This window comes from Eptatretus burgeri, chromosome 12, assembly GCF_056783735.1.
Source record: "Eptatretus burgeri isolate ZD-2024b chromosome 12, Ebu_testis_v1, whole genome shotgun sequence".
NCBI lineage: Eukaryota > Metazoa > Chordata > Myxini > Myxiniformes > Myxinidae > Eptatretus > Eptatretus burgeri.
The window spans coordinates 2782895-2798978 of record NC_140972.1 but is presented as its reverse complement, the minus strand read 5'-3'; the positions used below and the strand labels follow the sequence as shown (position 1 = coordinate 2798978).

Below are 16084 nucleotides of genomic sequence, written 5' to 3'. Positions count from 1 at the left end.
ATACAGGCAAACCAAACATTATCATCACAACAAAATTTGGTTTAATAAATTGTTAAAACTACATCAGGTACTACCCACTATATATTATCTATATTACATTTATGTTTGAGGCACAAGCACTAAAAATTTACATACCGTAACAGGTTGTTCTACTGCATCCGCCATCTTGCTCGCACTACAGAAACTGGAATGAACCGCTTTTGTTTCGGTCTCGGACTATTCGCGACGAAAATAACCGTTCATGCTTCCGTTCCCCACCGTTCTACTTCGGGATTTTGTGTGCTTGTTTCCGTTACAACCGTTTTTGTTTCCGTCACGACCGTTCTTGTGTGTAGAAAAACGTGTTGGTGACCATTATATTTGCTATTACGACTGTAACTACTGTGTTGGTTTCAATTTTGGTCGCTTTTACTTCAATTTTAGCTGTTTTTGTAACAAGAATGACGGGTTTTCCTTCCGTCTGACCACGTTTGCGTCCGTTTGTTAGGGGGGCCTGCGTATCACGAATAGGGATATGTATGAATCTTTGCCCTGCATCTCTGCTATTGTGAGGGGATGCTGCCTTCACCTTGGGGGTCATGTGATGTGACATGAAGAACTTGCAAAGAAAGTATTACCCTGGAGGCCTGCAGAACCCCAGAGGAGGGGTCGACTCCACACGACCCTTTGAGACACCAAGTTGAGTGGCGTTGATTTAATCAATGCTCCGTCTCATCGAGAATTATGGAAAGATCTCATCATGTCACTATGATAAGTGGATATATATATATATATATATATATATATATATATATATATATATATATATATATATATATATATATATATATATATATACACATTTGCTTTTTCATTCAATGTAAATCGATTTTCACATTTTAATGTAAACACGATCGTTTTAGTCTTTGGACGATGGTCTTCGATGTTTTTTTTCATGTTAATAAAACCGAACGTATTGTTATTATTATTATTATTATTATTATTATTATGATACCGATACGACATAGACTTATACAATATGAACCTGAGCCATAGTTTCAAGTAAGAAGCCCAACGCACATGTAATAAACAACGAAAAAACAATGGTCCCTCTCCTGATGCGTCAGTTTGGCAGAGTCAGCTGCCAGAATGGCGTAGAGGTACGCACACTCGCCTCTTAGCTATCTTGCATGGGTTTAAATGCCAACCCAGCTATAAAATGTCATCCCGGTGTTTCACAGGCAGGGCGATTTAGCAATGCGAATGCAGTCCCTTGGATTAAACGGGCATCCTATATGCCAGCATTAGTTGGTGGATGCCAAGGACCCCGCGGTGACCTTTGTGAAGAATAGGCGAACTTTCGCCAGCACCATGAATAAATTCCAAATTCCTGTCATAACTACTGTTGGGAAGGCAACGGCAAACCACCCAGTACAATCCTTGCTCAAGAAGCTGCTTTGGCAGCACCGTCACTGACAGAGTGTGGTACATCAGAGGGGGGGAGAGGGGAGGGGGGAGGGGGAGAGGGGGAGGGGGAGAGGGGGAGGGGAGAGAGGGGAGGGGAGAGAGGGAGAGAGAGAATGGAGAGTGATTCTTCACCCATCCTGCCAAATGTAGAGCAATTAGATTCCAAGTAGTTCATACGGCATTCGAGGATTTCTCTGACCTGAGAAGAGTAGCCAGAGTTCAGCACGCAGGCGGTCGGGGATTCCCGCGGTGACGAGTTCTCCCACTCGTTCTGTGCGGTACATGCAGGTTCCGCGCCCAAACTCTGCGAAGTGGAGTTGCCACAGTTCCTCCTTAACATGCTCCTTTGCCTGCAAGCAAGCGGCATGTCATGCTATGTGGAGACGAGCGGAAAGCCGATTTAAGCCTCGGCGTTCAGTTGCTGTCAAAGATATTTGACGCTGGCAGTTTCTGATTATATTCCCAAGAATCTCGAGCCACAGGAGGATAACCCGCACACTAATTCTGTTTCTCCATCATATGCTTCGGAACATTTTGCACCATGATAAATGCTTCCTGTCAAGATCCATTTGTAGGTCTGTCTCCAACCCAGAGGGTAGCTGAGAGCAGACTCAGAATGAGAAAACTGAATATTCAACCATCATTTTAAACGTAATGATAAATATTCTCCAACGTGATGTTGCACAAGTACATCATACCCATTTTATTCAAATAAGAATGGAATATAAATGTTTGCACATTTCCACCGAGTAATAATTATCATTACTTTAAGCAAATCAAAATCGATATTACATGCATTTTGCTGAAGTCCTTCAATTACCCTCGTCTTTTAAACCCAATTACTTATGGATCATCTTGTAAGCATAAAGATTAAAGAACGCCTCTGTACTTTAGCTGTTTCTCTCTTGGTATTGATTTACAAGATGAAAAGTAAATTACAGTGAAACAGATTAGAGCATTTACCTCAATCAATGGCTGTTACATTTATTTATTTATTTTTAATTAGAGCGGCACTCACCAGAGTGCATACCTCCACAGGGCTGAACAGCTTGCGTTTTGTATCCCACCGATTGGCCGGATCTGCATCTGGACACGAATCTAAATCCAATCGGCTTGTTCTTGTCACCTAACAAACTCATCCACCGAGTTTGGTCATAATCTGTCCGTAACTTTATGAAATATCATGAGCTATTTCGTTTTTCGCCCAATCTTTCAATGATGAAGACTCACTTAAACTTCAATTATTAAATTTGTTTTTAATGCTACTTCAATTAAAAAAAAAAAAAATTCAAATAAATAAAAAAATTTTTTTAAAGATTTTAACAATAGTTTTACAAAAATCCAAGTTTATTGCAATTTAAGTCGTCCAACAGCAGTCTCGAACACCACATTTATACATCACCCATTGAACAAGGATTTGCAAGGATTTAAGGCACAGCAGGAGGCCATTCCGACCATCATGCCTGCACCACACCAACACCAAATTTAATCAATCCATTGATACATCTTCCCTTCGTGTGCAGCCTTGTTTTTTGGGGCTGCTACACTGGTACTCATTTCACCGACCTCAGAAGGATGATAGGCTGAGGTCAACCCCCTGGTGTTAATTCAGCAGCCAACGGGGCTTGAACTCAGGACCCAAGGATCTCAAGCCACAACCCACACCGCTAAGTCAACACCAGACATAATAGAACATTTATTTATATTGAAGTAAACTGCAAAACTGGAGGTTTTCGGAAATATTACGACAGACAAATTGTGTATTACAGTGTTCAAGTATATATCGTTACGGTTTTGGAAACATACCCCAGGGGGAGAGCAGACATGGACACGGAGGAGACCCAAGGATTAGTAATTTCATTAGTCTTTGTGTCGACTGGTCTTGGTCCCTTGTCTGAGAGTTTTTCGGGTGGCATGCATTGAGGTGAGTTCGTGTTTTCCCGGTGTGACGTCTTCCCTCCTCTATCGAACACATTACATTAGTTATTCATGCCTGGTGTTTATCTCCTTTATCACGTACTTAAAAATAGTAAGTTTCCAGTTTGGAATGATTTTCAATTTTGTTTGATTGCCAGGCAGGCAGACAGAATAAAAATATTATCTCACTCCTCTCTGTGCATGTGTGATTGGGAAGAATTCAGAGCCAAAGTACGGTAAAATGAAAGACTCGACTTCCTATTCATGTTCTGATTTGTGTTCAAAATATCACATTCATTTTAAATAAGCTGCTCCTCAATCATAAACTGAAGATCATAAACTGATAAGACAGACGAACAGACGGACTGACATGAACACCGCTTTTCGCTTCGCATGCGCAGGGTAAACTAGAAGGGTACTCTTCAACGGCACCAGATATGACCCTTGCCCACATTATTACATCATCTTACATACTTGCACCAAGTTTGATTTAGTAGTCAGGTCAATACATGGAAAATACCCCCTCAACCCCCAAAACATTGTTACAAAAGGTTTCTCAACTGATTCTGGTAGGTTTTAGTGTACTTTATAACATACTAAAATTTTACCAAAGTATGACCCCCGGAAAAGTGTTTTTTTTCGAGATGGCGTCCAAGATGGCTTCCAAAACCTTTTAATGATCATAACTCTGTAACTATCAACTCAAATTTAATGATCTTGGTGTCTATCCCTAGGTTTTTGGGGGCAAAGAACACATTGAGATCATAAAAAATGATGTTGGCCTGCTATATAACATCAAAATCCAATATGGCGTCAAAATGAACACATTGTAACCATTTTTATATGACATAGCGTAAGTTAAGATTTTTTGCTGCAGTGGCTTTCCATATTTTCAGTGCTGCCATCAGTTGAGAAACCTTTTGTACCAATGTTTTGGGGGTTGAGGGGGAATTTTCCATATATTGACCTGACTACTATAGATGTGACACTAATTCTCATCTTTCTCTTTTTCAGATTCAACAATGAGTGCAAGCACAGGCAGTCAAGCTTTTTGTCCTATCTGGAAGGAGGAGATCGAGGATTCCAGTGATAACTGGGTTGCAATTCAGTGGAAAGGGTTGAAGGGAATAAATGAAGCCAGTGTAAAGCGGAAGGACGATCTTGTAGTTGAAGCCGGTACTAAAGTGCATAAAAGCTGTCGTCAACAGTACATAAATGATAAAAACATTAAAAACCATGTTGCAAAGAAAAGTAGTGGTTCTCTGCCAGCAAAGAGAACCACAAGACAATCAAGTGGAGGTTTTGACAGTGAAAAGGATTGCATATTCTGTGGATGTAAAATTGAGTTGGACAAGGGACACTTTGGCTGGGAACTGACTGACAAATTTGTGGAGACAATTTTGGAGGTCTGTGAATCGTGTTCAGATGATTGGGGACTTACTGTAAATGGTCAGATTGAATACTATTTGCGAGATTTACATGCAGCAGACGGACTCTATCATCATTCGTGTAGTGGAAATTTCCGGTCCTTTAAGTCTGTGCCTTTAGAGTTCAAGAATGCCCCCAATGCCAAGCGCAGAAAGTCTGGTCGTCCTAAAGATGAAGATAAGTATGAAGCATTTCAGAAAATGTGTGCTTACCGAGAACTGAACAATGAGGAACAACTAACTGTTACATCTTTGAGCCTCATAATGAAAGGGTATCTTTGCAATCCTGATTCGGAACCGTATGGCAATTACACTTTGAAAAAGCGTCTTAAAAAACACTTTAAGGACTCAATTCATTTTCCTGAAGGCTTGGACAATATTGTTACGATGAGAGAACAAACCTCGCAGATTCTGAGATCACACTACAACCAAAAGTGTCAGGAAGGTGATGATGAGTTCCAAAAACACGCCATTATTGAAACTGCTGCTAGGTTAATCAGAAGTGATATCAAATTTCAGGTTTCTACCGTGACGAATCAGTATCCAAGTAGTGAGGATTTAAAACTTGATTCAGCCCTATCATTCATTCCGACTCGTCTGCGGACAGCACTGGAAACATTGTTCAATGGGAAAGACACAAGACGCAAGGTTGCGGCAGTTGGTCATGCCATAATTCAGGCAGTTCGCCGACGAGCTGTCATTGCACCGCTACAAGTGGACTTGCTGTGCAAATCCATCATCTGTATCGTTCGAAGTTCCTTGTGGATACTCTTCATGAAATGGGATTCTGTTGCTCATACACAGAAGTGATCAGATTTGAAAAAAATCCAGCGGATTGTGTGGAACCTGATGTCCGAGGTGGTGATGTAGATTTGCTGGAGATGTCTGTCCTCTTTGCCGCTGATAATGTTGATCACAATGTTATCACTATTGACGGCATAGGGACATTTCATGGAATGAGTGTCATTGCCTCTGTCACCCCTGGAAAACGGACGAACAGTCTCATTCCGCGACGACAGATCTCAGAACTGAAAACTGAAAACAAGACAAAAATTCCTATCTTGGAGTACAGGTTTGCAAGGCATGCTTGTCATGCGGTAGTCTTCGAGGACCTGCCGAGATTTCTTGACTGTGACCAGAGGATCGATATTCTGTGGGAAGTCTCCCTCGGCTTCAAAGAGGCAACACTGAATTGGCAGGGGATGATGCATATCTTGCATCAGGGGAGCCACCACCCTGGCCAGTCGTCAGTCAAATTCTTGCCGATGATCAATATGTACTCTGGAGACAAATCATGCATTGTGTCAACATTAGACTTTGTTTGCAACCTTGCCATGAAGCACAACCTTCCCACCATTGTAACTTTTGACCAGCCCTTGTATTGGAAGGCTGCCAAAATCATCATTGATGCGCCACAAAGTAGTCAACTGAAAGGCATTGTTCTGATGTTGGGGTGTTTCCATACACTTATGAACTTGCTGGGGGCCATAGGAACTCTCATGGAAGGGACCGGTCTCAAAAACATATTTGAGACTGTCTATGGAGAAAATGTAGTTGTGCACATGATGACAGGGAAAGCTGTCCAGAGGGCTTTGCGGGGCCATCTTCTTGTTGACAAGTGCCTGCATAGACAGCTTATAACGGAAATGGCCAAAGACAATCCCGAGATTCAGACACTGCTGGATCAAGCCGAGGAATTGTACTCCTCCCTTCTTAGCGGAGAGACGACGCTAGGAGATGCTGCTTGTTCTGAGGTTTTGATCCAACTCGAGACAGTAATGGAGAAGAAGAAATCTGAACTTGCTCAGACCTCAAAGACCAGCCAGTTGTGGCATAATCATCAGCGTATGGTTGGCATGGCAAGAATGTTGATCAAGGCGGATCATACTGGGTCTTGGTTGATGCATTTGCAGGCAGTGTCCAATTGCCTAACTGTCTTTGCTGCAGCTGGGCACTTCAATTACCTGCAATCTGGTCATTACTAACAGCTTGGTTAATTCCAATTATGACCCAAAACAATGCTGCGCCTCACGAACTCTTGAAAATTATCCATTGCAACTGTTGCAAGAGGGTGCAAATCCTCTCGATGCAGCTGCAGACGCTATGGACTCCCCTGCACTGATGCATGTGGCCCTTGCCAAACTGAAAACTGTGACAATCCAAACAACACTCAAGAGGTCGATACTGAGGAGGATGACACTCAAAACTGAACGCTCTGAAACTTATTCTATGGACAAAGGTTGGATTTTTGTGTTACATAATAGGACAACATCAGTTTTTATGATCTTAATGTGTTCTTTGCCCCCAAAAACCTAGGGGTAGACACCAAGATCATCAAATTTGAGTTGATAGTTACAGAGTTTTGATCATTAAAAGGTTTCGGCAGCCATCTTGGACGCCATCTTGAAAAAAAACACTTTTCCGGGGGTCATACTTTGGTAAACTTTTAGTATGTTATAAAGTACACTAAAACCTACCAGAATCAGTTGAGAAACCTTTTGTAGCAATTTTTTGGGGGTTAAACTGTATATTGACCCGACTATAAATCCCTGAACCCAGATTCAAAATATTAAATAATTCTGGCTGCCAGACCATGTGTCCCATTGGACGAAATTTAAAACAAGTATTCCCCCTGGCGACTAGATCACACTTTTGAATTTTTATGTCGATTGATGAAGCGGTTCAAGAGAAATAATTGCTTTTAAAGATTTTCGTTGAATCCAATATGGCTGCCAGACCGTGTGACACATTAATTATTTGTGAACACCCTGGCATCCCCAAGACTTGGGGAACATGTGGGTGAGGTTGCTCCTCGATCTGTCAATCCATTCTGGAGAGGAAGGTTTTTAAAGGTTTATTCTTCAAAAAAAAAATCATAGCCGTCAAACCATGTGACCTGTGACAGCACATGTGGACAACTTTTTGTTCGTCATGAATTAACGATCACACCTGTAAATTTTTGCCTCAATCTGTTCAGCCATTTCAGAGAAAATTTTTGAAGGCTTTGGGTCTGGGCGCCTCATTATATTTTTAGGGAAACTAGTGTAGAGATGTCATTATCAGATAAAGTTAGGGAGCGAACTCCATTGAAGGTTTATTTCACTTTCACGAAGACCATTGGACAATCCTTATTCAATTATGGTAAATTTCTTCAAACTCTTTGGATAGATATAGTAAAGGACATTTTGTAAACTGACTGTACATGTTCGTCTTCCCTTTTTTTATCTAGTCCTTGTGGACACGTACTTTCTCGAGATTTGAATGTAATTAGTCAGAGTGAGAATAGGGATCTGATGAAAATGGGAAGTAAATAGAGGGAACCAGTAACTCAACCTTGAAGCTGCAATAGGTCTTCAATTGTGGATTCGGTCTCTAATTATATTAACAAAATGTGCACCAAGTTGAAACTATCTGTAAACAGTTTCAATGCATGGTTTAAGAGGGTTGGGGAAGTCCTGGATAATAGGATTCAGTTTTTTAGTAGGCGGGGCTTCCTTTCACTGGGTCAGTGTAAACCAGTGTTGAACAAACCAAGTGTTCGTAAAGACATTTGGTATCTCCATGATAGCTCTGTAATAGCTTCAGTGGATAAGGCTGCTAATAATTTTTTTGTGGTTTGGAAAAAGTTTTATGTAGGAGATTTTATGAAGAGGGGTAGGCATTGAAACAGTTACTTTCACCAGTATAGGAAATAGCACATATGTTCCTTGATATAAGTCACTCCAATATATTATCTCTGAGCATCAGGAAGTTTTAGTTTATTATTAAATGTAAAGAGGTAAATCTTTGTATTCCTCGACTTTTCTGGATCCCAAAGCTTCATAAGAACTCTTACAAGTAGAGGTTTATAGCGGGTGCCAGGCAGTGTTCCACCAAACAGTTATCGGTTAAAGTTAACTAAGGATTACAAGTCGTTAGGGAACAGTTCAGGAAATATTGTTTAGTAATTGAGAAGAATTCTGGTATTAACACTTTCAGGAATATTAATTCTTATTGAGAGTTCTTAGATATAATTCAATACCTCAATATCAAGTCAGTTGAAGTTTTTGATTTTTTAACTTAAAAAATACAAATTTGGATTTAGCACTTGTGAGGGATTCACTCTTCAAAGTGATTCACAAGGTTTTTAACTCTTTTAATAAGTTTATATGTCAGTTTGATTGAGAATTATTTTCTTAAATCAATAATAAAGTTTTCATTGTTTTGATAAACAGAAGTTTTAGGATGACCTTAATTTTATTTTAACATTTTTGAGTCTTTGTGGGATAATATTTCAATAGGTTAAGGGTATTCCCATGGGTGGGAATGCCCCAACTAGCGGACATTTTTCTTATTTTCTGTGAATTTTCATTCGTGTAGAAACTGATGAAGGAGAAAAAAATTATCATCATTATCTAAAATATTATCTCATACATGTCATTATATAGATATTTGTGTGGTGAACTATAATTCTTTTGATAGACAGCTTCACAAGATTGATCCAGATATCCTGATTGTAAACAGGAGTGGTAATGATTGTACAGTTGCTGCATATCTGGATGTGTTGGTTAGAGTTGAACAGAATGGTTTTAGTACGAGTGTTTATCATAAAGTTGATTATTTCAGATTCCCTGTCATCTTGTACACCTTTCCAGGTAAACCATTCCCCAAGAGGAGTACTTCACATGTGCCAAGTTTCAATGTTTTTTCAATGGAGCGGTTTCGGAAATAGAGGTCTAAAGTTTTTCCTTTTTTCCAACATGGCTGCCACATCACATGACCAATGATGTCATAATTATCATTAAAATATTCCACATGAGTAGTCGAACTGATGGTGAAATTTTGTGGTAATCAGACAAGTGGTTACAGAGAAAAGAAAGAAAGTTAGCACGGATGGACGGACGTATGGACGACACACATCGGACAACCTAAAAAACATAATGCCTCCGGCGACCATCATCGGAGGCATAAAAACAAAAAAAAATCCTCCGATCTGAACCCGGATTTCACCAAAATCAAATCAATTAGTCATTATCACACACCCAACCGATCCAACAAATTTCCTCCAAATCCATCCATAACTTTTTTGAGATATCCTGCTCACAAATAGACAACTGACAAGAGACGACAGCAAACAAACTAGACAGACAGACAAACATGGTGAAAGCATAACTTCCATTCACCTTTGGTGGCAGAGGTGATTAAAAAAAATGGTAAAATAAAATGCAAAAGATGTGGTAAACATCAAATGGGAAACAAAAACTTTGCATTCATTTGTCGACTTTCAGATGATTAAATTTGTTGTTCAGACAGTCCGCTGATGCAGAGTGACAAGAGGAGAATTGTAAAAGTTTAGTGTTCCCTCTGTTATAAAAGGGAATGTTAAATTAACCTAAACACAGAAACACATTAAAGCCAATCACCAAATCACTAACTGTGGAGCGACCGGGGGAATACAAGTGGAAGTATGGGGGTTGTGCTGATACATCAGCGACTAAAGTTAGGACACATCCTTAAAATGCCTGATATTTAAAAAACTCAACCACAAAATGAATGTTGGCTCAACATTAAACAAGGCAGTGCAGGTACATCACCTGCTCCACAAAGGTTATTAACGAGATAAATGGATGTTTTATTGGCATGGTCGGTCTCATGAGACGGGCAGGTTTCCAGAAGCTGAGAAGCCAAGGGGTTCATTGTACAGCCTTGAGATGCATTTGAATTAACAACTTCTGGGATACCAGCTTTGAGTGGACAATCAGCCAACCTCAATTAAACTGCAGTATACACATACCAGGTTTTATTTTTCCATTTTCAATTCAACAATTGATTTTCTACTAAATTTCATTAACAAACATCTCCTGCCAAATTTTCTCATGAAAAACACACGCGTGACTGTAACTACCTGTGTGAAGAGGAACAGGTACGACGTTCAGTGTGTGAAGAGGCACAGGTACGACGTTCAGTGTGTGAAGAGGCACAGGTACGACGTTCAGTGTGTGAAGAGGAACAGGGACGACGTTCAGTGTGTGAAGAGGCACAGGTACGACGTTCAGTGTGTGAAGAGGCACAGGTACGACGTTCAGTGTGTGAAGAGGCACAGGTACGACGTTCAGTGTGTGAAGAGGCACAGGTACGACGTTCAGTGTGTGAAGAGGCACAGGTACGACGTTCAGTGTGTGAAGAGGCACAGGTACGACGTTCAGTGTGTGAAGAGGCACAGGTACGACGTTCAGTGTGTGAAGAGGCACAGGTACGACGTTCAGTGTGTGAAGAGGGACAGGTACGACGTTCAGTGTGTGAAGAGGCACAGGTACGACGTTCAGTGTGTGAAGAGGCACAGGTACGACGTTCAGTGTGTGAAGAGGCACAGGTACGACGTTCAGTGTGTGAAGAGGCACAGGTACGACGTTCAGTGTGTGAAGAGGCACAGGTACGACGTTCAGTGTGTGAAGAGGCACAGGTACGACGTTCAGTGTGTGAAGAGGCACAGGTACGACGTTCAGTGTGTGAAGAGGCACAGGTACGACGTTCAGTGTGTGAAGAGGCACAGGTACGACGTTCAGTGTGTGAAGAGGCACAGGTACGACGTTCAGTGTGTGAAGAGGAACAGGTACGACGTTCAGTGTGTGAAGAGGGACACGTACGACGTTCAGTGTGTGAAGAGGGACAGGTACGACGTTCAGTGTGTGAAGAGGGACAGGTACGACGTTCAGTGTGTGAAGAGGCACAGGTACGACGTTCAGTGTGTGAAGAGGCACAGGTACGACGTTCAGTGTGTGAAGAGGCACAGGTACGACGTTCAGTGTGTGAAGAGGCACAGGTACGACGTTCAGTGTGTGAAGAGGCACAGGTACGACGTTCAGTGTGTGAAGAGGCACAGGTACGACGTTCAGTGTGTGAAGAGGCACAGGTACGACGTTCAGTGTGTGAAGAGGCACAGGTACGACGTTCAGTGTGTGAAGAGGCACAGGTACGACGTTCAGTGTGTGAAGAGGCACAGGTACGACGTTCAGTGTGTGAAGAGGCACAGGTACGACGTTCAGTGTGTGAAGAGGCACAGGTACGACGTTCAGTGTGTGAAGAGGCACAGGTACGACGTTCAGTGTGTGAAGAGGCACAGGTACGGCGTTCAGTGTGTGAAGAGGCACAGGTACGACGTTCAGTGTGTGAAGAGGCACAGGTACGACGTTCAGTGTGTGAAGAGGCACAGGTACGACGTTCAGTGTGTGAAGAGGCACAGGTACGACGTTCAGTGTGTGAAGAGGCACAGGTACGACGTTCAGTGTGTGAAGAGGCACAGGTACGGCGTTCAGTGTGTGAAGAGGCACAGGTACGACGTTCAGTGTGTGAAGAGGCACAGGTACGACGTTCAGTGTGTGAAGAGGCACAGGTACGACGTTCAGTGTGTGAAGAGGCACAGGTACGACGTTCAGTGTGTGAAGAGGCACAGGTACGACGTTCAGTGTGTGAAGAGGCACAGGTACGGCGTTCAGTGTGTGAAGAGGCACAGGTACGACGTTCAGTGTGTGAAGAGGCACAGGTACGACGTTCAGTGTGTGAAGAGGCACAGGTACGACGTTCAGTGTGTGAAGAGGCACAGGTACGACGTTCAGTGTGTGAAGAGGCACAGGTACGACGTTCAGTGTGTGAAGAGGCACAGGTACGACGTTCAGTGTGTGAAGAGGCACAGGTACGACGTTCAGTGTGTGAAGAGGCACAGGTACGACGTTCAGTGTGTGAAGAGGCACAGGTACGACGTTCAGTGTGTGAAGAGGCACAGGTACGACGTTCAGTGTGTGAAGAGGCACAGGTACGACGTTCAGTGTGTGAAGAGGCACAGGTACGACGTTCAGTGTGTGAAGAGGCACAGGTACGACGTTCAGTGTGTGAAGAGGCACAGGTACGACGTTCAGTGTGTGAAGAGGCACAGGTACGACGTTCAGTGTGTGAAGAGGCACAGGTACGACGTTCAGTGTGTGAAGAGGCACAGGTACGACGTTCAGTGTGTGAAGAGGCACAGGTACGGCGTTCAGTGTGTGAAGAGGCACAGGTACGACGTTCAGTGTGTGAAGAGGCACAGGTCCGACGTTCAGTGTGTGAAGAGGCACAGGTACGACGTTCAGTGAGTGAAGAGGCACAGGTACTGCGTACAGTGTGTGAAGAGGCACAGGTACGACGTTCAGTGTGTGAAGAGGCACAGGTACGGCGTTCAGTGTGTGAAGAGGCACAGGTACGACGTTCAGTGTGTGAAGAGGCACAGGTACGACGTTCAGTGTGTGAAGAGGCACAGGTACGACGTTCAGTGTGTGAAGAGGCACAGGTACGACGTTCAGTGTGTGAAGAGGCACAGGTACGACGTTCAGTGTGTGAAGAGGCACAGGTACGACGTTCAGTGTGTGAAGAGGCACAGGTACGACGTTCAGTGTGTGAAGAGGCACAGGTACGACGTTCAGTGTGTGAAGAGGCACAGGTACGACGTTCAGTGTGTGAAGAGGCACAGGTACGACGTTCAGTGTGTGAAGAGGCACAGGTACGACGTTCAGTGTGTGAAGAGGCACAGGTACGACGTTCAGTGTGTGAAGAGGCACAGGTACGACGTTCAGTGTGTGAAGAGGCACAGGTACGACGTTCAGTGTGTGAAGAGGCACAGGTACGACGTTCAGTGTGTGAAGAGGCACAGGTACGGCGTTCAGTGTGTGAAGAGGCACAGGTACGACGTTCAGTGTGTGAAGAGGCACAGGTACGACGTTCAGTGTGTGAAGAGGCACAGGTACGACGTTCAGTGTGTGAAGAGGCACAGGTACGACGTTCAGTGTGTGAAGAGGCACAGGTACGACGTTCAGTGTGTGAAGAGGCACAGGTACGACGTTCAGTGTGTGAAGAGGCACAGGTACGGCGTTCAGTGTGTGAAGAGGCACAGGTACGGCGTTCAGTGTGTGAAGAGGCACAGGTACGACGTTCAGTGTGTGAAGAGGCACAGGTACGACGTTCAGTGTGTGAAGAGGCACAGGTACGACGTTCAGTGTGTGAAGAGGCACAGGTACGGCGTTCAGTGTGTGAAGAGGCACAGGTACGACGTTCAGTGTGTGAAGAGGCACAGGTACGACGTTCAGTGTGTGAAGAGGCACAGGTACGACGTTCAGTGTGTGAAGAGGCACAGGTACGACGTTCAGTGTGTGAAGAGGCACAGGTACGACGTTCAGTGTGTGAAGAGGCACAGGTGCGGCGTTCAGTGTGTGAAGAGGCACAGGTACGACGTTCAGTGTGTGAAGAGGCACAGGTACGACGTTCAGTGTGTGAAGAGGCACAGGTACGACGTTCAGTGTGTGAAGAGGCACAGGTACGACGTTCAGTGTGTGAAGAGGCACAGGTACGACGTTCAGTGTGTGAAGAGGCACAGGTACGACGTTCAGTGTGTGAAGAGGCACAGGTACGACGTTCAGTGTGTGAAGAGGCACAGGTACGACGTTCAGTGTGTGAAGAGGCACAGGTACGGCGTTCAGTGTGTGAAGAGGCACAGGTACGACGTTCAGTGTGTGAAGAGGCACAGGTACGACGTTCAGTGTGTGAAGAGGCACAGGTACGACGTTCAGTGTGTGAAGAGGCACAGGTACGACGTTCAGTGTGTGAAGAGGCACAGGTACGACGTTCAGTGTGTGAAGAGGCACAGGTACGACGTTCAGTGTGTGAAGAGGGACAGGTACGACGTTCAGTGTGTGAAGAGGCACAGGTACGACGTTCAGTGTGTGAAGAGGCACAGGTACGACGTTCAGTGTGTGAAGAGGGACAGGTACGACGTTCAGTGTGTGAAGAGGCACAGGTACGACGTTCAGTGTGTGAAGAGGGACAGGTACGACGTTCAGTGTGTGAAGAGGCACAGGTACGACGTTCAGTGTGTGAAGAGGCACAGGTACGACGTTCAGTGTGTGAAGAGGGACAGGTACGACGTTCAGTGTGTGAAGAGGCACAGGTACGACGTTCAGTGTGTGAAGAGGCACAGGTACGACGTTCAGTGTGTGAAGAGGCACAGGTACGACGTTCAGTGTGTGAAGAGGCACAGGTACGACGTTCAGTGTGTGAAGAGGGACAGGTACGACGTTCAGTGTGTGAAGAGGCACAGGTACGACGTTCAGTGTGTGAAGAGGCACAGGTACGACGTTCAGTGTGTGAAGAGGGACAGTTACGACGTTCAGTGTGTGAAGGGGCACAGGTACGACGTTCAGTGTGTGAAGAGGCACAGGTACGACGTTCTGTGTGTGAAGAGGCACAGGTACGACGTTCAGTGTGTGAAGAGGGACAGGTACGACGTTCAGTGTGTGAAGAGGCACAGGTACGACGTTCAGTGTGTGAAGAGGCACAGGTACGACGTTCAGTGTGTGAAGAGGCACAGGTACGACGTTCAGTGTGTGAAGAGGCACAGGTACGACGTTCAGTGTGTGAAGAGGCACAGGTACGACGTTCAGTGTGTGAAGAGGCACAGGTACGACGTTCAGTGTGTGAAGAGGGACAGGTACGACGTTCAGTGTGTGAAGAGGCACAGGTACGACGTTCAGTGTGTGAAGAGGGACAGTTACGACGTTCAGTGTGTGAAGGGGCACAGGTACGACGTTCAGTGTGTGAAGAGGCACAGGTACGACGTTCACTGTGTGAAGAGGCACAGGGACGGCGTTCAGTGTGTGAAGAGGGACAGGTACGACGTTCAGTGTGTGAAGAGGCACAGGTACGACGTTCAGTGTGTGAAGAGGGACAGTTACGACGTTCAGTGTGTGAAGGGGCACAGGTACGACGTTCAGTGTGTGAAGAGGCACAGGTACGACGTTCAGTGTGTGAAGAGGCACAGGTACGACGTTCAGTGTGTGAAGAGGCACAGGTACGACGTTCAGTGTGTGAAGAGGAACAGGTACGACGTTCAGTGTGTGAAGAGGGACAGGTACGACGTTCAGTGTGTGAAGAGGCACAGGTACGACGTTCAGTGTGTGAAGAGGGACAGGTACGACGTTCAGTGTGTGAAGAGGCACAGGTACGACGTTCAGTGTGTGAAGAGGGACAGTTACGACGTTCAGTGTGTGAAGGGGCACAGGTACGACGTTCAGTGTGTGAAGAGGCACAGGTACGACGTTCAGTGTGTGAAGAGGCACAGGTACGACGTTCAGTGTGTGAAGAGGCACAGGTACGACGTTCAGTGTGTGAAGAGGAACAGGTACGACGTTCAGTGTGTGAAGAGGCACAGGTACGACGTTCAGTGTGTGAAGAGGGACAGGTACGACGTTCAGTGTGTGAAGAGGGACAGGTACGACGTTCAGTGTGTGAAG

General features: G+C 44.6%; 2 protein-coding genes across 7 annotated transcripts in view; one reads left to right on the top strand and one right to left on the bottom strand.

Annotated features, from left to right (window-relative positions):
* Window positions 1-16084, bottom strand: part of LOC147014994 (TBC1 domain family member 9-like) — a 226819-nt gene that overhangs the window by 171832 nt on the left and 38903 nt on the right. For all 6 annotated transcript variants that reach the window (XR_015050185.1, XM_085849266.1, XM_085849267.1 and 3 more), the window contains one exon: window positions 1646-1796. Coding sequence is in view for 5 of the 6 variants with exons in the window: in XM_085849266.1 (XP_085705392.1) it covers window positions 1646-1796 (151 nt within the window). In the remaining variant the exon portion in view is untranslated. The remainder of the gene's footprint in view (window positions 1-1645; window positions 1797-16084) is intronic.
* Window positions 4241-5618, top strand: LOC147014995 (uncharacterized). Its single transcript, XM_085849271.1, has one exon. It carries the CDS (start codon window positions 4386-4388, stop codon window positions 5598-5600), a length of 1215 nt encoding a protein of 404 aa, XP_085705397.1. The 5' UTR covers window positions 4241-4385; the 3' UTR covers window positions 5601-5618.